This window comes from Drosophila biarmipes, chromosome X (genome assembly GCF_025231255.1).
Source record: "Drosophila biarmipes strain raj3 chromosome X, RU_DBia_V1.1, whole genome shotgun sequence".
Lineage (NCBI taxonomy): Eukaryota > Metazoa > Arthropoda > Insecta > Diptera > Drosophilidae > Drosophila > Drosophila biarmipes.
The window spans coordinates 26,031,888-26,053,370 of record NC_066611.1 but is presented as its reverse complement, the minus strand read 5'-3'; the positions used below and the strand labels follow the sequence as shown (position 1 = coordinate 26,053,370).

Genomic DNA, 21,483 nt, shown 5'->3' with positions numbered 1-21,483 from the left:
CACCGCCAAAACCACCGATCTCATCTCTGGCCATGGTTTCCACTTTTCGGCCTTTAACGGGAATACTCCAAAACTGCACATCGGAGTGGTCGAGATCGGATCTCATGGGATCTTGTCTTGTGAGTTCTTCAGTTCTTAATAGTAGATCTTAAAAATATGTGAAATTTAGAAGGTGTCGATAAAACTTGTAATCCCCTAAATCTAACTTTATAAAATCCTTTCTATACTATTCGAGACCATTTTTATAATAATCAACCAAGCAAATATACTTTCAAACAAAACCAAAGTCCTTGGGCTAGGAAAACTGCCTTGGACGTGCCCGATTATTGCTTACTATACATTCATAGCTCCGCATTCCAATTGGCAACCCCTTACATGCCAATCCGATCCGATCGAATCCGATCCAATCACCCGTCGGATTCTCCTCCTGCTTTCCGGGCTACAAGTGGAGTGGGTTAATCACTGCTCCCCGTTGTCCATTATTTGTCGTTTAGCCCAATAAATGCCTTTGGTGGCAAGGATTTTAAAAGTCAAACACGGGTATTACTCCTCTATACTACGGGTGTTACACCTCTATGCTCGCCGGCAAACATTTCATTGAACTGCTCGTAGTTTGTGGTATCGGGTTTGTTTGGCTTAGCTTATGGCTTAATTGGCCATCAAAGTGGCAGCTGAAACGGAGACGGCGGCCGAAGCTGAAGCCAAGACACTAAAAACCGAAGACTGCAAGCGAGAAACCAGTTGTCCCGTTTTCCCCTCTCTTTCCCGCAGCCCAATGGCCATCTCTGTCGCACCCTATCGCGTTTATAATGGGCGAACTTATCACGCATACGCCGAGTTGTGCGTCGATGGCTTATTACGATTCGAATTGTCATCGAAAGTGAAGCGATCTTTCCCCTTCTCCCTCCCTCTCTCTCTCTCCATTGCACTTGCACTTTTCTCGCTTTTCTTTGGCGCGCACATTCGCATAAATTTTCCGCTGCAGCGGTCCGCATCATTATAAAAGCCTCGCCTCGCCAGCTGGCCGCCAACAATCCCAGCTGAGACTCCGGCGCGCCACGATGTCAGCGCCACGACCACGCTCCCACCACCTGCATCGCCATCATAATCAGGAGCACCACCCGATCCATACGATCCGAAGGGGCCACCGGAACCACCCCCTTCAAATGGGACCGAGCATCCTCAGCCGGCTGCAGTGGTGCCTCTGCCTGCTGATCGTCGTAAGTATGCCATCCGCTCACGCCCAAGGACTGGGACCCAGCGAAACCACAAGGAGTATTTTTTTTAGTGGCCAGTGATCCAAAGTGAAGTGAACATTTATAAGCAATTCCGAGGAGACCCGTCCAAAGAACGAAACATTCCCAAGGATATTTAACTTTCTTACTAAGGTTCACCAATAATTATCACCAACCATAAGTGTAGAGGAGCGAAATAACTATAGATAATTAAATACCTGATGGGAATAACATGTTCTCCGGAGATTCTATAATATTCTTTCATATAAATGCCTTCTTAAAAACAACCGTATATACATAGCTCCCTCGAAAGAAAAGATTTTTTGCACACTCCACGTTTTTAAAGTAATAAATGCGAAATTTCAATATTCGTTGGCTCCCAAATAGTCAAACATCCATTGCCCAAATTATAATCAGCCAAAAATTCTGTAAATAATGTGGCCTCTTAAATATTGACTATAGACTATTGTCTGTATCACAAGTCAAATTCCTCGGAAACACAAATTCGTTTTCCCAATATGATATTAATATTTCCAATCACTGCAATCACATACCTAAAACAGTATGTATTAACTTTCTAATAGTACACTTTATTAGAGTTTAAAGTTTTTGGTCAGAACTTAGTTCACTGAGAAAATGGTAAAAATAAAATTGAACCCGAAGTATATGCCAAAAAATATTGAAAGGTAGTACAATTCAGAACGCGTTGTATATTATTCCCAAAGGAAACGACGACTGTTGAAATCCAGCTTCCCGTAAGATTTTTGACAGAAGCTCCCAGGATCCATTGCCATTACCTTCAACAAGATCCACTTTGCGATCGGCCATTGCGTGCTGAAAGTATTCATGCCGATGTTTCATTGCCCTCTCTTCTGGCCAACTGGCCATTGAACTTGGCCAACTGAGAGCCAACTCAATCACACAGAAAATGAGCTGTCAGCCGCCGTCTTCTGCTCCTCCTTCTCTCTCTTTCGGTCTCTCGAAAGCGAAAGTGAATTGGCAGAGTTTAATTAGTTTAATTGCGAGGCGGGCACAACCAAATGGACCCAAAACGAAGTGGCCAAGTGGAGTCATGAGCGTAATTAGCATCAGTTGACAAGCCACTCCTTCTTACATCCAAAAGATATATAAATATACGAATATAATTTGTTCTCCTTACAGATGTCCACGTTCTGTAGTGCCGTTTCAGTGACCGCTGGCACATCGGGCCACGGTCGCCGTCGATCGGGAGGACCTGGAGCAGGCGCATCCTCAGTGGAGGACACTGGTGAGAAGACCATTCCCGATCAGTTGGCCTTGGCAGCCAGTCGTCGAGGGTCTGATGAACGTGGTTACCCCAGACGTGGATCGGTGATACACAGCAGATCTAAGGAGGCGCCCAGCAAAGGTGATATAACTTTCGATCATATTTATTCACATAGCAGAACTTCATCTTAGATCAATTGGTTTTTCTTGGGCTGGCAGAAAAATATTATATTTTATTTCAAATCTGTCCTTGGGACAATCACTAAATTGCATCATTAGCATTGACCCTCCACTGTCAACTAACGAATTCAACAAAAGGTTTTCTGTTATTCGCTTGAATTATGCTTGAATACAAATAAATTATGAAAGTGCCCAAGAGTATGCAACAAATCACAAATGGCAGTTTGCAGTTAACCAAAAAAATACTCCTATTTATCCCCCAGATTACAGCTACGGCCAGGTGGAACTTAATCTCGTGCGCCCGGAGCAGGATTCGCAACCGAAACTTATTCTGAGCACCACGACCGCAGCATCCGGATCGGGAGCCGCCGTCAATCTCGAGGATTCCCAATCGGCAGCTGAGTACGTGGCCAATGCCATCAAGTTGGCCTACAAACAGCCGGTGCAGATTCCGCTGAAGAATCCTAGCCAAATTCAGAATCAAAACGAGAATCCTAATCAGAACCACATCCAGGCGCATAGGGATCTGCAGGTATCGACCCAGAGGAGTTACCAGGAGCCGAGGAGGGACAGGGATAGGGAACTCGTGGAACTGCAAATGCAGAAGGAACTGCAAATGCAGAAGGAACTGCAGCAGCAGGCATTGATCCTGGCTTCGGGACCCTCGTCGTCATCTTCCTCGGGATTGGGATCGGGCTCCTCCTCCGTCTCTTCACCACCCTCGCCCGCGTTAGCACCTGCTCCTGTCTACGAAAAGGAACCCGTCACACGGAGCTACGAACTCTACCAACCCTCCACCGAGGGGGAATCCCATGCCCAGGGCCAGGACCAAGACATCGAACGCCACTACCGTCCCAAGTATAACCACAACTACAACAGCTACAACGCCCCCTATCAGCCAACGCAAGTCTACAGAAATCTCGAAGCCGAGGCGGAGGAAAAGGTCCGCGTTTCGGCCTCCACGGAAATTCCAAAATCGGAGATAATGAAGCAAATTGAAAAGAGCGTAATCAAGTACATGAAAGAGTTGGAGGCAGAGGGCAAGATCCTGAGTACTCCCCAAGAGTCGGCCACGGCTCCGCCACCTCCGCCGCCGCCCCCGATCACCAAGACCTACTACAAGTCGCAGCCACTGCTTTCATCCGGTATTCGTTCCGGATCCATTGCCTCCTCGCACTCCGAGGAGAAGCGCTACAGCAGCAGTACAGTGAGGCCCAAGTACACGGCACCACCGCCGACGAAGCAACAGCAGCTGCACCACCACCAGCACCAGGTGCACCACTTACAGCAGCAGCAGCAGCAGCAGCAACAGCAGGTGCACCACACCCACCAAATTGCGGGCAAGTTGAGGAGCTCCTCCTCGTTGACCAATTCCAAACCAATTCAGCACTTTCAGTCCGAAACGGAAACCGCCTATCAGGCACCCGACCTACCCGTCGACGAACTGAGTCCCAATGTGGAGTTCATTTACAAAATCAAGACCCGGGCGCCCCTGCAAACGGCCACGGTGAAGACCGTCTCCAAGCCCTACACTCTGCCCCTGAAGAGTGCCGAGCACTTTGACCATGGTGCGGCTCTGAAAAATATCGAAGAATTCGATCTATCTCACGTAGTACCCACTCCAGATCGTGTGGAACGAGAACGGGAGCGGGAGCGGGAACGGGAGCGAGAGCGCGAACGGGAACGCGACTCCCGGGAGGATCAGGAAAGGCTTACCAACTCGGGTAAGCCCCACAAGTTGTACTTCAATTCGGAGATCTACCACGACATCAATGCCCTGCCCTACAAAAGCAAAGAGGCCGCTCTGCAGGAGTATCGCCACAAGCTCAAGGCAACCGGTTCGTCGGGGGAACTGCATCCGGATTACAAGGGCTACTCCTCCGGATACTTTGCCGAACCGGAGGCGGACGTGGAAAATGAGTCCAAGCTGATCCTGAACGAAGAGGGTTATCCCTACCACTATGTGCTCAAGAAGGAAACCCTGCTGGATGACCATGATCCCTGGTTGGAGCAGCAGCCTCTACGCCTGACCCACGGCCACGCCCACCAGCACGCCCATGGCCACGGCCACAATAGCAACAGCAAACATCCCAGTCTGGAATACGACAGCTACAGTCCGAAATTCAATAACAATCCCGAGGGCTATGGCTATCAGCACACCTACAAGGTCAGAGGTCAGGCGGGCGGAGGCGGCGGGGGTTCGGGAGGCGTGGCCGTTTCAGGGGGCGCCGCAGGGGCGGCGGCTGGGAAGCGCGGCAAACGTGGGGGCGGTGTCCATCCCAGACAAGAAGCGATTAAGAAGCAACTGCGTGCGTCGGAGGTCAAGGATTTGGAAGCCAGTTTGGCGCTGAGACCACCTCCCAAATAGTTATCCCTCGATTTTTCGGTTACACACCAATTTCCTCCACCCTCGTAGCTGATTTTATGCCAGAGTTTCGTGCTTGGTTGATTGTATATGCTATTTTTTTTTTAGAATCTAAGATTAAGTATGACTATTTATTGTATGGCCAACTGCTGAACGAGTAGCCAACTAGAGAAGCGATAACAAATGCGCAATAAACGAATTAATAAAATAATGAAAAAAGGACAAATGTGATTTTCTAAAACACCTGCGAGAAGTTGGTAAGAACTGTGCCTACTTCTTTTCTGATAAATCATCCATTGATAGGCTTAAAGTAATCTCAATTTACAACAAAGACAATCAGAGAGTAAGTGAACTTCGATTGTCTCTAATCGAAAAAGTCGAAGAAGTAATCGATTGAAAATTTAAAAGTGCTGCCCATGCGACATTCCTTTTACATTTCTTTTTTGTTCGACCATTTGTTTTGCTTGGCGCTTCGCTCTCATTAAAAACCGGGGGATACGATTGTGTGCGTGTGGTATAATTAAATATTTTTGCGCCCAATATGAGGCGGCCGCCCACAACACCCAAAATCCAAACTGATTGAAGTAGTCAAAGCTTCAGCCTCGGGTTGTGTAAGTCAAAGTAAAAGTGCCGCCGCCTCTGATTTGCATTTCAAACACCAACTAAATACAAGTAGATCCGCTGCTTTTGGGTTCTGGTCTTAGTTTTAGTTTTATATAGGAACACTAGATATACGAGCGCGAATCTGTTGTAAATGGCACAAAAGAGTGTCAAATGTGTGGTTACGTGAGAATTTGGCGATTTATCGCCGGCCCAGTGGCAACTTTGTATCTATTTTTTGTGGCTCAAATTCGGCCCCCGCTCACGCACAGATTTTTATTCAAGATCATACTGTTTGCACAGCGTCGGCCGTCGGTGGGTATAAAAAGTATTTTCACTGGTTGTAGCCAGTCATTGCTCACTCAGCACTCAAGCCCCGAAATCATCCGCAAAAATGAAGCTCAAAGCTGTCAGCGTGAGTTCCCTAAATCCTTTTCGGTTTCCCCCGTGCTAATTGAATATTTTTTCGGTGCAGATCCTCTTGCTCTTCGCACTCTTGGGTGTTTCCTGCATCCAGGCCGTTGTGGTCGGCCCCCAACAGTTGCACAACAACAACAAGAACGGCTATCGCTATAACGGTCCCGCCCACAAGTATCTGCCATCGGAGGAGCCGCACTCGCAAGGCAGCAACTCGGATTCGGACTCGGAATCGGGCCACGGTCATCGTCAGCAGGGCTTCAATGGTCCGAATAGCTCACAGTACTACGAGGGACAGCAGCAACATGGCCAGGAACAGCAGCAACATGGCCAGGAGCAGCACCAACATGGTCAAGGACAGCAGCAATATCTCCCGGGACAGCAACAACATCGCCCTCAGCAGGAGGAGGAGGACTCTTGGCAATCGGTTTTCTCCCCGCAGCAGCACCACCATGGCTTGGGAAACAACCAGCCACATCATCAGGGTCCTGGACACCAGGCATATAGTGAGGGCTTGGGCCATGAGCAACATCGCCAACAGGCTTCCAAACAGGGCTACCAGGGCTACCAGGGCTACCAGGGCCATCAGCTCAACGAACACTCTTACGAATCACCCCACCAGCAACATCAGCAGCAGCGAAAGGAGTCCTGGAGCTCAATTCAAGGCCAGCAGTCAGAGCTATATGCACCCCAGGGAGGCGAGTCCTGGCAATCTTCGCAGGGTCATAGCTTCCAGCCACAACAACACCAACAATACAGTCAACAGCAACACCAGCAGCTCCAGCAGCATCACAATCGCTATGATCAACAGCAGCTGCCTCTGCGCGGTGACCTGTGGCAGCCCATCCGTGAACTTGACCTCGAGAAACTCCCCTCGGCCGAGGCCCAGGCCAATAGCCACAAGACGATCGCTGCTCCCGGACGAGATGTAAAACTAGTGCCGAGTTACACGCTTTCCAGCGATTTTGAGCACGATCGGTTCATTGGATTGGATGCCCAGGACACTCGTCTGCTAACCCAATCTCTGCCAGATGCCTACCGGAAGCAGCTTTTCTCCTCGCCCTCGGGTCCCTCCTCTGTGGGGCAGCGACAGCATGAGCAGCAGCTGGGTGGATACCAAGCTTTTGGTGGTTCCCAAGAAGGTGCCATTGGTGCTTCCCACGGAGGTTACCTCGGAGGTTCCCGTGGTGGGTCCTCCCCCAACTTTCTGCAAATGCAGTCCCACTCGTACCAGCTGCCTTCCACCCACAGCACACTCAGGGAATGGCCACAGGACGAGCAGCAGCAGCAGCATGGATCTCAGCAGAAGGCCACCGGCAATCGTCAGTACTCGGCTAGTGCCTATGCCGTCTCCCCACCTTATCTGCACTCCTCTGAGCCCTCCCAGCCGTCCAAAAACAGCTTGACCCATCCTAGCCGTGAGTTCCAGCCGCCCTACTACTAATTCCATTTCCATTCCATGGTGGAACCTCCACCTTAAAATCCTGGACCCTCTTCTCAAACACCCTATTCAACATTCGCCTTTCTCAGGAAAAGCATTTGGCCCGAAAAGCGAAACTATTTTTATAAGAACTGTATAGATGAATACATTTTCAATTTTTTTTATTTAATAAAGAATGCATTGATGAACATAACGTTTTGGTAGTTCATTTGGAAATAACTATTTTCTAACTGGCAGATTCGGGCTTTGCAATTTGCAGCACCCAAAGAACCAAACTACGAATGAAACTACATTTGTACAATCCGATACTCACCATTGTTACTTTTTGTATCTATAGCAATCAGAGTGGGTTGCTGGCGCTCAAGTGATATCATCCCAAATGGGAAGCAGCCACGACCTTCGCAGACGGCCAAAAGCGAGCGTGGCTAATTTGATTACGATTTTCGCAGATAATTACGAGAATTTTGTAATTTTCTCATACTTGAGTTGCTGCTTGTTTATGCGGATGTGGCTGCTGGCGAATTAGACGCCAACAAATTAGAGACGACTTGGACTCGGATTCGGAGTCGGTGTTCTCGAGCTGCTTCCGCCGACCAAGTGAAGGTAAAACAAACAGACACCGCACCTTAAAGCCCCCACAGCAACATCGCTCAGCGGCTGCAACAGTGCAACTTTCATTGCAGCAGGAAGCCAGAAGCAATAGGTAAATATTGCATTCACAGGCCGATCCGATCCGATCCGATCCGATCAGTGCTCTCTTTTTGGCACACCATTTGCTAGGTTCATGCTTCGGTTTCAATCAAGTCGAGTCGCAGAAATTGAAATGTTGCCATCGTGCGAAAGCGATGAATGGGCAGCAGCAGCGCCAAAAACTGGCAGCAGCTACGCCAACTGTCTATTTCTGAGGGCAAGCTGGTATGCGCGATTGTAGTACGGCATCACTTTCATTTTCAGTGGGCAAATTGCTATACGGAAGTCGGGAATTGCGCAAATGAAGTGTATTTAAAAACCGAAAAGGAGCTGGTCGAGTACCAATGAGTAACAATTAAGTTGAGAATCTCGTGAAGTCACTCTTGAGTCCCAGGCCAAACCACAAGTACCGCCTTCCTGAAGGGAACATATGACTACACAGAAAAAAGGGGGCATTAACATTTTCCTCTGCTGGTACTAAAGCAGAAATCACAAAAATGCCATACGTATTATTTTTCCGTGCAGCTGACAGCTAATATGGGAAACTCCTCGAGTGGAAAATGCTTCGTTCGAAGGGCGACGAAGATCAAAAGTCCCCGGCTTAGTTACATGGCTTGTTGATCGCACAAAGTACGACGGCGTCAGCAGCGGCAATTTTCGAGCCTGCAGCATTGCAACATCGTTTTCGCAATAGCCGCCAGCCAAAACATCATTTAATCAGAATGAGGTTTAATGAAAATTTTAGTTTTAATCAAATTGGGCGTGTTTTGATGCTGGGCAATTGGGGTGGTGCGCTGCGATGGAGGGCAACTGGATGCCCGGTTGCGCAACCAAGAGGCAGAGATGGAAGTGGAAGGGATCGCTTACAGCGGAACCACAGATATCGAATGACTGTGGGCCTTTTTCATATATATGCCCGAGGTGTCAGGGCCACTCCAAGCATTTGCGAAAGACATTTACCTTGGGCAGCATGTTCAGGGTTGTTCAACTGCACATCCTGATCCTGGTCAGCTCCCTGGCATTGATGAGCGCACAGCAGCAGCCGCAGAGGGTTCCAATCCATACCCCATGGCTCTACTCGATGCCCTGGCGTCCATTGATCCTGCCCACAGCGAGCCCTTTGCCGCCTCTGGCGGGTATTGCTCAACTGAGTCCTGGTTACACGGGTCCCCAGACGTTCCCTCTAGTTCCTCAGGATCAACAGCAGCAGCAGCAACAAAATCAGCTAAACACCATCCCGCAGCAGCAGCAATATCAGCCACCAAACCAACAGCCATATCAGCCCGTACTGGTGGGATTATTCACTCCTCAGCTGCAGACCCATCCCTTGGCAGCTCCTCCACAGGCTGGACACTTTGGCCTGCCCTTCAGGCCATCCCCCTTTGCCGGTTACACGGATGACGAAAATGGTGATTCGGTTCAGGGGCAGGAAAACCGCGTCCCAGAACAACAGCCGCAGCAGCAACTGGAGGAACCCCCCTTCCATGCCCGTTCCTATAGTAAGCCAGTGCAGGAGCAGCCAGCGGGTGCTGGAGGATTCGGAGGAGGTGGCTCACTAGGCTATCTATATTTCTCCCCTAGTAATGCTTACAATCTCGTAAGAGGTCAGGCCAGGTAAAGATAACTAAGATCGAACACAAGAATACATTTTTTTTTTGTCAAAACATGAGTAAGAACAGGTCTACCCGAATCTTTTAACTAATAACTATACAGTTCGTACAGCTTTCCTAATCTCTAGACAAGGTAATTAGACTGCTAAGTAATTAAACGTATTTAAAAAAGAGAAAATTTAGGTAGTTAATTCATATATAATCTTGTAGTTTTAAACGCATTGCTAGAATGCATTTTTTTTCATTTATGACAAATAAATAAACTACCCACACATCATTTAAATCAGATCTCGATTCTTGTTTCCTCAGCTCTCTGACCAAGTGGCGAGGGTCTGCACTCCCATTCACTCTCTGGGGGTCTGGGACCCACTCAAAATCCCAGTACAAGTACAAGAGCAAACCGAAGTCCCAGGTTCAGTTCCCATGCCAAATTCAAATTCAAGTCCATGTCGGGCTTGGGTAATGTAGTGCCGGCGCTGATGACTCGCCCCCTCTTTAAGACCGCGTCTTTAAAGGCGGCGCCTTTTACCATGGGCGGATTGGGTTTTCGGATCTCTGGCAATTTGTTGCCACTTTCAAATGCCTCAATTACGGCAGTCTCGTCTCGTCTCGCACAAGTCGCAAATCGGCGAAATTATAACTCGATCGACGTGGCAGGTGTGACCTTGCCTGACGGGTTGCGCAACTGTCTGAGGGGCCTGCGCGGGTGCAAGGCAATTACCTCAACTAAGAGCTCTGCGGTGGCACACGACTGTTGGCAAGAGAAGCGAACACAGAGCGCAACAAGTCGCTTTGGCTGCCGCAGATCAAGATACATGATAAATACATAATAAATACAATACAATAGCCTTAGAAAATATTAATAGTTTTCAGTGGGCACACCCATAACAACGATCATCAGATTTACAAATGTAAGCTAATCCTTTGGGCCCTAGCTGTCTAACCCTGTCTAGCCCTAGCTGGGTGTTATCACAGCCCAATGCATTACATCTCAGCAAACACTTGGCAGAGAACTTCGCTTGAGGGTCGCCTGCTGACCACCTACTGGTGGGCCCAAGCCATGGGCAAAGTACGCCAGCGAGGTGCACATCATTCATCGCTCAGGGACGTCATCTGCAGGCAGATACATCGCCTGGGTTTCGGGCCAAGTCCATAAGTTAGCCCTGGGGCTGCTGGTCGGGCGGTGAGGCGAGGGGGAGGGGTTCAAGGGGGCACCAACACACGACTCCGAGCTGTTGCCCAACCATCATCATCCACCGCGGAGCCCAAATTAAGATCCCGAACGGTGGCAAAACAAATCGCTTTTCGAATCACAAGAAATCGCGCAGCTGAGAAAACAGCAACAATTGCAAGAGGGTGGAGGGGAAAGCGGAGGGAAAGGGGCGTGCTGTGAATTAAATGCAATTTACGCATAAACCAAGGTGATTTCTGGGTACAGCCGAAGGGGAGGGGAAGGGGGAAAGCAAAGCAACGGTAACTTGGGAAAACACACAAAACAGCGGTAACAAGGCAGGGCCCACATGGAAAGGCGAGGGGGCGTGGTCGCGCAGACATGTGATATTAAAAAGTGTCACTTGAACTTGAGTGGCTGCCAGGTCGCCAAGCTCGCACAGTGAACTCAACTCAGCAAAAATTGAATTTAAAGCGCACATTAGTACACATACTAACACTGTGTTCTGGTGTTCTGTGTGGTTAGCGCTTTAATAAATATGCAAATCAAGGTGTGTACTCACTTTTTCCTGTGCGGGCTCTGCGGCTCTTTCAAAAATGGCTCTTTTACCGTTTTCCGTTCACCTCTTCCTCTTCCTTGAGCAGCTAAGCAAGCTTGAGATCCGTTATGTTCCGCAGGTCCCTTTCGTCTTCCTCTTTTTCGCTGGAAAAAGGCCGGGGAAAGCGAGCGAGTTGTGAAAAGCACTTTCCTCCTTATCCCAACACAAAACTATTTAATAAACTTTTGTTATCACTTTCCGACGCAGGGCTCCCTTCTCCGCACTTCTGCGACTCCTTCAAATTCGATTTGGGCAGTGCGCCTGTGATCGACTGAAGCTGAATGACAAGTGACGCTTCTTCTTTCGCAACTGGAGAGAACAAGAGAGCGTGGGTACAGTTACAGTTTGAGAACATTTGAAACAGTGGGTGGGAAGAGGCGGCTGGCACATACTTAAGCCAGAATCAGATCAGAACCAGACCAGAATCACCAAGAACGGGCTTGAAATTAGTAGAAACCGATCAACTTTTTCCATTAGAAGGATAAAAATATTACGAAACTAGTATGCTATTTTGAATTTTATTGGGAGTCAGTGGGAGCCCTAGTTCGTTGCCCATGGATTTGGCCCCACTGTGCGGCCGACGAGAGTGAGAGTGAAAGAGTAAAAGGTTGCCGACGTCGGCGTCGGCGTCGGCGACACACAAAGCGAAACCGAATACCGTTGCTTTTCGCGTGCGTGTGCGTGAGAGCGGGAGAGCGTGCGAGAGAGGAGTAGCGAAAATGGCCAAAAGCGAAGAAGGCAAATCCGAGTGCTTCGGAGTGGCGGGCACTCAAAAAGTATAAAAGGGTCGCCCTCACAGAGGTCGCCAACACAGCGCCAACGGCAGAGACTCGACTCGCGGCTCCGCTTCCTGTACAGCGACTCCAACGCGAGCGACCCGATCCAAGGATATCCGATAAACCGATAAACCGATAAACCTTTTTTTTCCGTGATTCGTTGTTGTGCTTGATCATGAAACTCGCCGGAGTACCCCTAGCTGGCGCTCTGCTAAGCTGCTGCTTCTTCTTGCTGGCAGCTGGCTCTTCTTCTTCGGTGCCTGCTGCTCCTTCCCCAGTGCCGGCTTCCGCTTCCGCTCCAGCCCCCGCTGCCGCTGCCGCTGCATCTTCCTCCAAGCCAAAGAGAGATGCGGGCTTGAGTTTCGGCGGAATACCTAGTTACCACGGCCCCTCCCACAAATACCTACCGCCCGCCTATGAGAACCACCTACATTTTGGCAGCTTCCATGGAAGTGCCTTGGGCTCCGCTGGCTCCGCTGGCTACTCCGATTACTCCAGTCACCTGAAGGGGGAGAGCAGTTACGGCCATCATTACGGAAGCCACGCCGGAAGCCACGGTTACGCCGCCTCCAGTGGCCACGGAAGACCCCATCATTATAGCACCGGCGGAAGTCCCAAAATCGAAACCTATATCGTCCAGACAAGCGGATCTTCGAGTTCCGGCCACAACTATCACGGTCAGAGGCACGGAATAGGTCACGGAATCAGTCATGGAATTGGTCACGGAATCAGTCACGGGCCCACCCATGTATCCGGCTCCGGACTGGGCTACAAATATGCAGCGCCCTCAACTGGCGGCTACCTGAGTCTTCTGGGAAACAACCACAAGACCAGCACCTATGTGGTGGCTGCCCCCGAGTACTCCTCCAGCAGCAGTCACGGGGAAGGCAGTCACGGAGTTGGCTTCGGATCGGGTCCGGTTCACAGACCGAGCTACAGTGGCCACTTACCCAGTCACGGCTATGGCGGCGGCTTTGGCCATGCCATCAGCCACCAGATCAGCCACGAGTCAGCCAGCCACGGACCCAGCCACAGCTTGGATCACAGCCTGGAGCATGCGTTGGAACACGGACTCGGCCACGCCCTAGGACTCTCGGGTCACTCGTCTGGAGGGCAGTTTGCTCAGCACCCGTTGCCTCAGCCGGCAGAGGAGCACACCGGCTACTCGTACGATGCACCCGCCTCGCCCTTTGCCAAGGGAGTGCCCCTGAGCAGCTATGGTGTGCCGCTCATCCCCGGCTACGATCACCAGGAGTCACTGCAGGAGCCGGTGCAGGTGCAGGTCCTCGAGCAGGAGCAGAAGGCAGACCGGGAGCAGGAGAGGGAGACGCCGGTCTATGCCCTGGGCCACAAGGGATTGGGCCACTTCACCTACACGGCCAGCAAGCCGCAGGCTCTGCACACCGACGTCCTCAGCTCCGGCCACTCGGGCGCATCGGGCCACGACCTCGATCTCTCCAAGACTCCCTTCAAGCCCAGCGCGTTTTTGGGGGCCAAGCACGAGTCCGTGTCCAATTCCATCTCCGGCTACGACTACGCCACGCCAAGTTCCCCGTTTCTACAGGCTTCTTCGTCGCCGGGCTACGACTACCCTGCGCCGGCGCAGCTCTACGGACCACCAGGTCACTCCGGGGACTCGGCCACGCCCATATTTGAGCCGGAGGCCACGTACCTGCCGCCCGCCAGCAGCTACGGCCCACCGGCCACGTCCTCCCATGGCTACCACTAAGTTATTAAACTAGTTTTAAGGTCTAGAGTCTCCTGTATTTTTTTACCCCTATCTATTCGGTACTGTAAGCCACGCTCGACCAATAAAAGTAAGAACTTCAAAACAGAACGTCTTTGAAGGGTAAAGGTTGTTGGCAATTTCGGAGGATACTCTTGTAGATCTCCCAAAAGAAAGTAATGCTAGAAAGCCCTTAGGTGCACTCAATTTTAGGTGATGCCAAATCAAATTGATTTCATTTTAAAAGCGAAATGGAACTTTCTCAGAAACTCTTTCCCTACAAGTCTGATGTATTTCAGGCTATTGAAATGCGGGACACGTCGCAGATTTTGGCAGTTTTCTCTCTCTGATTTGTGGCAACGGATTTTTTCGATTTCGGATTTCGCTTAAAAATTGTGATTCGCATTTGATGCGTGAAACTATATCAAACTACAGGGGGCCGGGGTAAGGCGTTGTGGGTCGAACAAAACGCCGTTGGCATGGCAATGAGTCAAAGTCTGAAAAATCTTAAACCTTAAAGCGATTTATACTTTTGAATTCCGCTTGGCTTGAACAGGCTAAAATGTTGGGCTCATTTGAAAGAAGTATCTGAAATCAAAATCGGGATTCAATAACCCCAATTATGGATTATAGAAGTGTAGTTTTTGGTTCCCTTTTTGAAAGCCTTAGGAAATGCGGAATAATCGAACATAAGAATGCTAAAATTTGAACTTATTTTAAAGAAATGCTCAAATGAAGAATATTCAAAAAATTAACCACAATTTCAAAGAGGTATTCCACGTCTAAATCGAGATACAGTAACATAAGTTATGGAATCTAGAAGTGCTCCCATGTTGAGCACCATAGTACATACGAAAAAATCGTACATGAAAATGGTCCAAAATTTTGACCATCGTTTAAGCGAAATATTTTAATGGAAAATATAAGAAAATTCAACCGCAATTTCGAAGAGGTATCCCACGTCTGAATCGAGATACAATAACATAAGTTATGGAATCTAGAAGTGCAGTTTTGGGCTCCCATGCTGAGCTCCTTAGGAAATACGAATAAATCGGACATAAAAATGTCCGAAATTTTGACCATCGTTTAAGCCAAATATTTTAATGGAAAATATAAGAATATTCAATCACAATTTCAAAGAGGTATCCCACGTCTGAATCGAGATACAATAACTAAAGTTATGGAATCTAGAAGTGCAGTTTTGGGCTCCCATGCTGAGCTCCTTAGGAAATACGAATAAATCGGACATGAAAATGGTCCAAAATTTTGACCATCGTGTAAGCCAAATATTTTAATGGAAAATATAAGAATATTCAATCACAATTTCAAAGAGGTATCCCACGTCTGAATCGAGATACAATAACTAAAGTTATGGAATCTAGAAGTGCAGTTTTGGGCTCCCATGCTGAGCTCCTTAGGAAATACGAATAAATCGGACATGAAAATGGTCCGAAATTTTGACCATCGTTTAAGCCAAATATTTTAATGGAAAATATAAGAATATTCAATCACAATTTCAAAGAGGTATCCCACGTCTGAATCGAGATACAATAACTAAAGTTATGGAATCTAGAAGTGCAGTTTTGGGCTCCCATGCTGAGCTCCTTAGGAAATACGAATAAATCGGACATGAAAATGGTCCAAAATTTTGACCATCGTGTAAGCCAAATATTTTAATGGAAAATATAAGAATATTCAATCACAATTTCAAAGAGGTATCCCACGTCTGAATCGAGATACAATAACTAAAGTTATGGAATCTAGAAGTGCAGTTTTGGGCTCCCATGCTGAGCTCCTTAGGAAATACGAATAAATCGGACATGAAAATGGTCCGAAATTTTGACCATCGTTTAAGCCAAATATTTTAATGGAAAATATAAGAATATTCAATCACAATTTCAAAGAGGTATCCCACGTCTGAATCGAGATACAATAACTAAAGTTATGGAATCTAGAAGTGCAGTTTTGGGCTCCCATGCTGAGCTCCTTAGGAAATACGAATAAATCGGACATGAAAATGGTCCGAAATTTTGACCATCGTTTAAGCCAAATATTTTAATGGAAAATATAAGAATATTCAATCACAATTTCAAAGAGGTATCCCACGTCTGAATCGAGATACAATAACTAAAGTTATGGAATCTAGAAGTGCAGTTTTGGGCTCCCATGCTGAGCTCCTTAGGAAATACGAATAAATCGGACATGAAAATGGTCCAAAATTTTGACCATCGTGTAAGCCAAATATTTTAATGGAAAATATAAGAATATTCAATCACAATTTCAAAGAGGTATCCCACGTCTGAATCGAGATACAATAACTAAAGTTATGGAATCTAGAAGTGCAGTTTTGGGCTCCCATGCTGAGCTCCTTAGGAAATACGAATAAATCGGACATGAAAATGGTCCGAAATTTTGACCATCGTTTAAGCCAAATATTTTAATGGAAAATATAAGAATATTCAATCACAATTTCAAAGAGGTATCCCACGTCTGAATCGAGATACAATAACTAAAGTTATGGAATCTAGAAGTGCAGTTTTGGGCTCCCATGCTGAGCTCCTTAGGAAATACGAATAAATCGGACATGAAAATGGTCCGAAATTTTGACCATCGTTTAAGCCAAATATTTTAATGGAAAATATAAGAATATTCAATCACAATTTCAAAGAGGTATCCCACGTCTGAATCGAGATACAATAACTAAAGTTATGGAATCTAGAAGTGCAGTTTTGGGCTCCCATGCTGAGCTCCTTAGGAAATACGAATAAATCGGACATGAAAATGGTCCGAAATTTTGACCATCGTTTAAGCCAAATATTTTAATGGAAAATATAAGAATATTCAATCACAATTTCAAAGAGGTATCCCACGTCTGAATCGAGATACAATAACTAAAGTTATGGAATCTAGAAGTGCAGTTTTGGGCTCCCATGCTGAGCTCCTTAGGAAATACGAATAAATCGGACATAAAAATGTCCGAAATTTTGACCATCGTTTAAGCCAAATATTTTAATGGAAAATATAAGAATATTCAATCACAATTTCAAAGAGGTATCCCACGTCTGAATCGAGATACAATAACTAAAGTTATGGAATCTAGAAGTGCAGTTTTGGGCTCCCATGCTGAGCTCCTTAGGAAATACGAATAAATCGGACATGAAAATGGTCCAAAATTTTGACCATCGTGTAAGCCAAATATTTTAATGGAAAATATAAGAATATTCAATCACAATTTCAAAGAGGTATCCCACGTCTGAATCGAGATACAATAACTAAAGTTATGGAATCTAGAAGTGCAGTTTTGGGCTCCCATGCTGAGCTCCTTAGGAAATACGAATAAATCGGACATGAAAATGGTCCGAAATTTTGACCATCGTTTAAGCCAAATATTTTAATGGAAAATATAAGAATATTCAATCACAATTTCAAAGAGGTATCCCACGTCTGAATCGAGATACAATAACTAAAGTTATGGAATCTAGAAGTGCAGTTTTGGGCTCCCATGCTGAGCTCCTTAGGAAATACGAATAAATCGGACATGAAAATGGTCCGAAATTTTGACCATCGTTTAAGCCAAATATTTTAATGGAAAATATAAGAAAATTCAACCGCAATTTCGAAGAGGTATCCCACGTCTGAATCGAGATACAATAACATAAGTTATGGAATCTAGAAGTGCAGTTTTGGGCTCCCATGCTGAGCTCCTTAGGAAATACGAATAAATCGGAGATGGACATGGTCCAAAATTTTGACCATCGTTTAAGTCAAATATTTTGAAGCAAAATATGAGAAAATGCTATCCCGAATTCGTAGAGGTATCCCACGTCTGAATCGAGATACAATAACTAAAGTTATGGAATCTAGAAGTGCAGTTTTGGGCTCCCATGCTGAGCTCATTAGGAAATACGAATAAATCGGACATAAAAATAATCCAAAATTTTGACCACCGCTTAAGCCAAATATTTTAATGGAAAATATGAGAAAAATCAACCACAATTTCAAAGAGGTATCCCACGTCTGAATCGAGATACAATAACTAAAGTTATGGAATCTAGAAGTGCAGTTTTGGGCTCCCATACTGGACCTCAAAGGAAATGGGGAAAAAGGTGTACATAAAAATGGTCCAACGTTTTGTCCATTTTTTAAAATAAACGTTTTTATGTAGAATATATAAAAATTCAAGGACAATTTTAAAGAGGTATCCTACGTCAAAATCGGAATTCATTAACCCAAGTTAAGGTATAATGAAGTGCAGTTTTGGCTTTTCAAAATATCAAAGAAACAACAATGGAACAATTACAAATGAAAAGTTTTAAACTTAAGAAGCCACAGAACTGTTTCGAAAAAGGGTAACTGGTTTTCAAAGTACCACTCCATCGAAAGTGGGTGAGCCCCCCTCACTTAGCAGAAATGTGACCAAGTGTATTCCCCCGAAACAGCACTCCGTCCGCATAGTCCACTTGTTGATCTCCCAGCTACACCATTCACCTCCGGGTGATGGATGGTCAACGCACTGCCCGCCTCGTATTAATCATAGCTTTAACTTCATCCCATTTCCCATTCCAATCTCCGTTGCGCAATCTTTGCGATTTAACCAGCCAACCAGTTTGGGCATTTGATCCTTAAGTCGCTGACCTACATCAAAGAAATCAAGACGCAGCGCAACGTAACGAAAGTGAAAGGATGACAGCTTGATGGGCTCTGATCGGATTAGTGGATCATGATCACACCAGGAGACCGGATCTCTTCCTGTCGAGCGACTTGACCGACGCCCAGAGGTGAACTTGACTGTCTAATTGAATCTCACGTCGTTGCGGAGCGGTCAGAACTCGCCCAACCTCAATCGAATTCATTGCATTGTGCTTATTTATGCGGCTCTATGGGAATTGTTTTTACACATCTATGAATAGGCGCGAAATTTCGTCATTATGAAGAGAGAAACAAACAAGTTGAATGGAGAAGCCAGGCTAATCGGCAATTCAAGAGTTGCCGTGTCTTAAGACACGTTGATGGAACATAATTTAAATAATATAGTTTAAACTATTTCATCCAACGTGTGTTATACGTATGAGCTTCGAACTCATCTCAAGTATGTATCACAGCCCCGCCGAAGCTCAAGAAACACTCGAGCTGTGGTTGAGGCAATCCCCCTAATATTTTCAGGCAGGGTCAGGGCTTATGTAAGACCCTCCCCTCCGGGCAGTCTTCTTTCTTTCTTGGAAGCCTAACTGTGTCGACAAGTTCATTCAGGCACAACAATTGAAAGCCGAACAACAGCCATAAATTAGATAATTTTCGTACGACAGTTAACAAAGGGTCAAAATGTGACCGGTATGCAACAATGCGGGGAGCGGGAAGACTTATGACGGATTTGGCCATTGGTTACCGGTAATCGATGATCGATCTGTCAAACTGCGGAATCAAGTGCAAAAAGGGGGTGAATTAGCCCACTCATCAGCGGCGGAATGAGCCATAAAACAGGTGTTAAATAATTTCATTTCGACCTTATTGTTGTAACCCGTTAATAGCCTCCCCTTTAATGTTATCCCCCTTTTGACGTGGTTATTTATGGGCTTCACGCCTGATTTTTGTTAATTTTCAACCACTCCATGGGCTGGGAGGGGGAGGGGGAGGGGACAGGTGAGACCACACATTTCATTTCGCATTTTTTATTAAAGTGCAACGCAGCAGCGACATTCACTTTTCATTCGTTTCTTTTTTGTTTTGATTTTGACCCACGCTTTCGGTTCATGTTTTACATGCGGTTTGTTTTGCTGCTACTTTATCAGTTGAAAATCTTAACTTTAAGTCCAGCCTTTCATTTATCGCGTTTTAAAGTAATCTAAGGCTTAGTTAAATCAAACTTTTGTATTCTTCACTCTGTCTTCATAACATTAATTTTCAGTGGTTTCTACATTATGACTTCGTAATATCTCCAGTAATCCTAACTTCAGTTCAAGTTTGATTCATTCTTTAACAAAATGTTTGATCTCAACCTCTTATTTTCTCTATATGTATGTTATACCTAAATATTCGATACAAACTAACCTGATCAGATCTTACATTTTTGACTATGCACCTTAATTGACATTGGCGCGATGCCCTCGTGAATAATGGGGATGTGATCAGACAACTCCTCTTCGTCCTCTGTAATCCGCTGATCTCCCTGCGAGTCCCCCAGTTCTTCTGGGAGGACAGGGTCCTCCCCTTCTGGCCATTGAAACGCATCCGCCTCCTCTTCCTGCAACCACTCCACATCCGCAGGACAGGCAGCGTTCTTTCCCGGATCCCCGGCATCGGGTCTGTAGGCAAGGGCCGGACTGAACTGGGGTTTCTGCCGGACAATTGGCTCGTTCAGGTGACCTGTCTCTGAACAATGGCGAATCAACTGGCTGCGGCGCATATAGTCTGCCCCGCAGACGCAGCAGGCATACGCCTTACAAATACTGTGCACAAAGAGGTGAACATCCCGGTTCTCGGCGCGTCCGAAGAGCTTACCACAAATGCGACAAGCGTAGTTCTTCTCAGAGCCGTGGGAAGACAGGTGCTTCCTGTAGTTGACGGGATGACTGAAACTGGCGCTGCAGGTATCGCAAACAAAGTTCCGCTCCTTGCGGTGCACCGACTTCACATGCTGGTTCCGTTCCCGCTTCTGCTGGAAACGCCGCTCGCAGCCCGGTTCCGGGCAGGAGTGCAGGTACTCCTTCCGGTGGGTGTTCCGCACGTGGCAGTCCCGGTTGCTGCGCTGTACAAAGCGAGCCGGGCACTCCGGGCACGGGTAGTTTCGCTCGCTGTTGTGGGCATTCACGTGGTCCACGAGGGCGTTGCGCCTCTGGAAGACCTTTCCACAGGCCTCGCAGGTCAGCTCCGAGCCGGACTTCGCCTGCTCCCGCTTAAGCCGGTGAACGGGGCGATGGGCGGCCAGTTCCCTCTTGCTGAAGAACACCTCCGGGCAGTGTCTGCAGATGAAGGAGGCGAGTCCTGTCGAGGCAACGGAAGCACGGGTCGTGAGATGAACCTAAAGGGAGCAAGCTAGCTTACCGCCTAGGCAGTTCGCGCTCTGCAGGTTCCGCTCCTCGAGCTCCTGTTCTTCCCGCTCCAGGGCCAACTCCTCGTCGTAGAGCTCCGGTCTGAGCAGCATGTGTGCCGCGTCCTTCTCATCGCCCTCGTCTTCCCCTTCCCCTTTCCCAACCATGAACCTTTGCAACCGGCTTCCACCGTGCTCCATCGTGCTTCGCTCCGTGTACTCCGTGGGAACCGCCAGAGAAGGAAAATCCAGTAATAAAATTTGTTTATCCTAAATTTCCCCCAAGTTCCGGATGTTTTGATTGTTTTTGTTACGTTATTTGTGTTTGACGTAAGCACCGTAAGCAACGTAGTAACTGTAAGGCGTCGCAGTTTCCAGTATTTTTGCAAACGTACAGAAAAT

At 47.1% G+C, this 21,483-nt stretch overlaps 5 protein-coding genes across 6 annotated transcripts; 4 read left to right on the top strand and 1 right to left on the bottom strand.

Moving 5' to 3' along the window:
* The first annotated feature begins 1,869 nt into the window (after positions 1 to 1,869).
* On the top strand, positions 1,870 to 5,190 carry LOC108024257 (bromodomain-containing protein DDB_G0280777). 2 transcript variants are annotated; one of them, XM_050885919.1, is made up of 3 exons: positions 1,870 to 1,990; positions 2,397 to 2,622; positions 2,924 to 5,190. In XM_050885919.1, exons 2-3 carry the CDS (start codon positions 2,397 to 2,399, stop codon positions 5,026 to 5,028), a joined length of 2,331 nt encoding a protein of 776 aa, XP_050741876.1. In that variant the 5' UTR covers positions 1,870 to 1,990; the 3' UTR covers positions 5,029 to 5,190. The 2 variants fall into 2 exon arrangements, with proteins under 2 accessions (XP_050741876.1, XP_050741877.1); XM_050885920.1 differs by lacking the exons at positions 1,870 to 1,990; positions 2,397 to 2,622 and adding an exon at positions 2,747 to 2,858.
* A 744-nt stretch (positions 5,191 to 5,934) lies between these two features.
* LOC108024101 (GATA zinc finger domain-containing protein 10) lies at positions 5,935 to 7,676 on the top strand. Its single transcript, XM_017093877.3, has 2 exons — positions 5,935 to 6,040; positions 6,101 to 7,676. The coding sequence occupies exons 1-2, from the start codon at positions 6,020 to 6,022 to the stop codon at positions 7,484 to 7,486; spliced, it is 1,407 nt and encodes a 468-aa protein (XP_016949366.1). The 5' UTR covers positions 5,935 to 6,019; the 3' UTR covers positions 7,487 to 7,676.
* A 1,467-nt stretch (positions 7,677 to 9,143) lies between these two features.
* LOC108024086 (uncharacterized) lies at positions 9,144 to 9,791 on the top strand. Its single transcript, XM_017093860.1, has one exon. The coding sequence runs from the start codon at positions 9,144 to 9,146 to the stop codon at positions 9,789 to 9,791; it is 648 nt and encodes a 215-aa protein (XP_016949349.1).
* A 2,584-nt stretch (positions 9,792 to 12,375) lies between these two features.
* LOC108024106 (hornerin) lies at positions 12,376 to 14,154 on the top strand. The gene has a single exon (XM_017093884.3). The coding sequence runs from the start codon at positions 12,504 to 12,506 to the stop codon at positions 14,055 to 14,057; it is 1,554 nt and encodes a 517-aa protein (XP_016949373.1). The 5' UTR covers positions 12,376 to 12,503; the 3' UTR covers positions 14,058 to 14,154.
* A 5,553-nt stretch (positions 14,155 to 19,707) lies between these two features.
* Positions 19,708 to 21,405, bottom strand: LOC108024266 (gastrula zinc finger protein XlCGF8.2DB). Its single transcript, XM_017094153.3, has 2 exons — positions 21,096 to 21,405; positions 19,708 to 21,035 (listed from the first exon to the last, which is right to left on the bottom strand). The coding sequence occupies exons 1-2, from the start codon at positions 21,280 to 21,282 to the stop codon at positions 20,107 to 20,109; spliced, it is 1,116 nt and encodes a 371-aa protein (XP_016949642.1). The 5' UTR covers positions 21,283 to 21,405; the 3' UTR covers positions 19,708 to 20,106.
* Positions 21,406 to 21,483: the final 78 nt, after the last annotated feature.

Excerpts from the sequence above, each read along its gene's own strand:
- LOC108024101 (XM_017093877.3), top strand. The coding sequence starts at position 6,020 with ATGAAGCTCAAAGCTGTCAGC. Across the intron at positions 6,041-6,100 it reads TGAAGCTCAAAGCTGTCAGC|ATCCTCTTGCTCTTCGCACT; the intron begins GTGAGTTCCCTA and ends TTTTCGGTGCAG.
- LOC108024106 (XM_017093884.3), top strand. The coding sequence starts at position 12,504 with ATGAAACTCGCCGGAGTACCCCTAGCTGGCGCTCTGCTAAGCTGCTGC.
- LOC108024266 (XM_017094153.3), bottom strand. The coding sequence starts at position 21,282 with ATGGAGCACGGTGGAAGCCGGTTGCAAAGGTTCATGGTTGGGAAAGGG. Across the intron at positions 21,036-21,095 it reads GAGCGCGAACTGCCTAGGCG|GACTCGCCTCCTTCATCTGC; the intron begins GTAAGCTAGCTT and ends TTGCCTCGACAG.
- LOC108024257 (XM_050885919.1), top strand. The coding sequence starts at position 2,397 with ATGTCCACGTTCTGTAGTGCCGTTTCAGTGACCGCTGGCACATCGGGC. Across the intron at positions 2,623-2,923 it reads TAAGGAGGCGCCCAGCAAAG|ATTACAGCTACGGCCAGGTG; the intron begins GTGATATAACTT and ends TTTATCCCCCAG.
- LOC108024086 (XM_017093860.1), top strand. The coding sequence starts at position 9,144 with ATGTTCAGGGTTGTTCAACTGCACATCCTGATCCTGGTCAGCTCCCTG.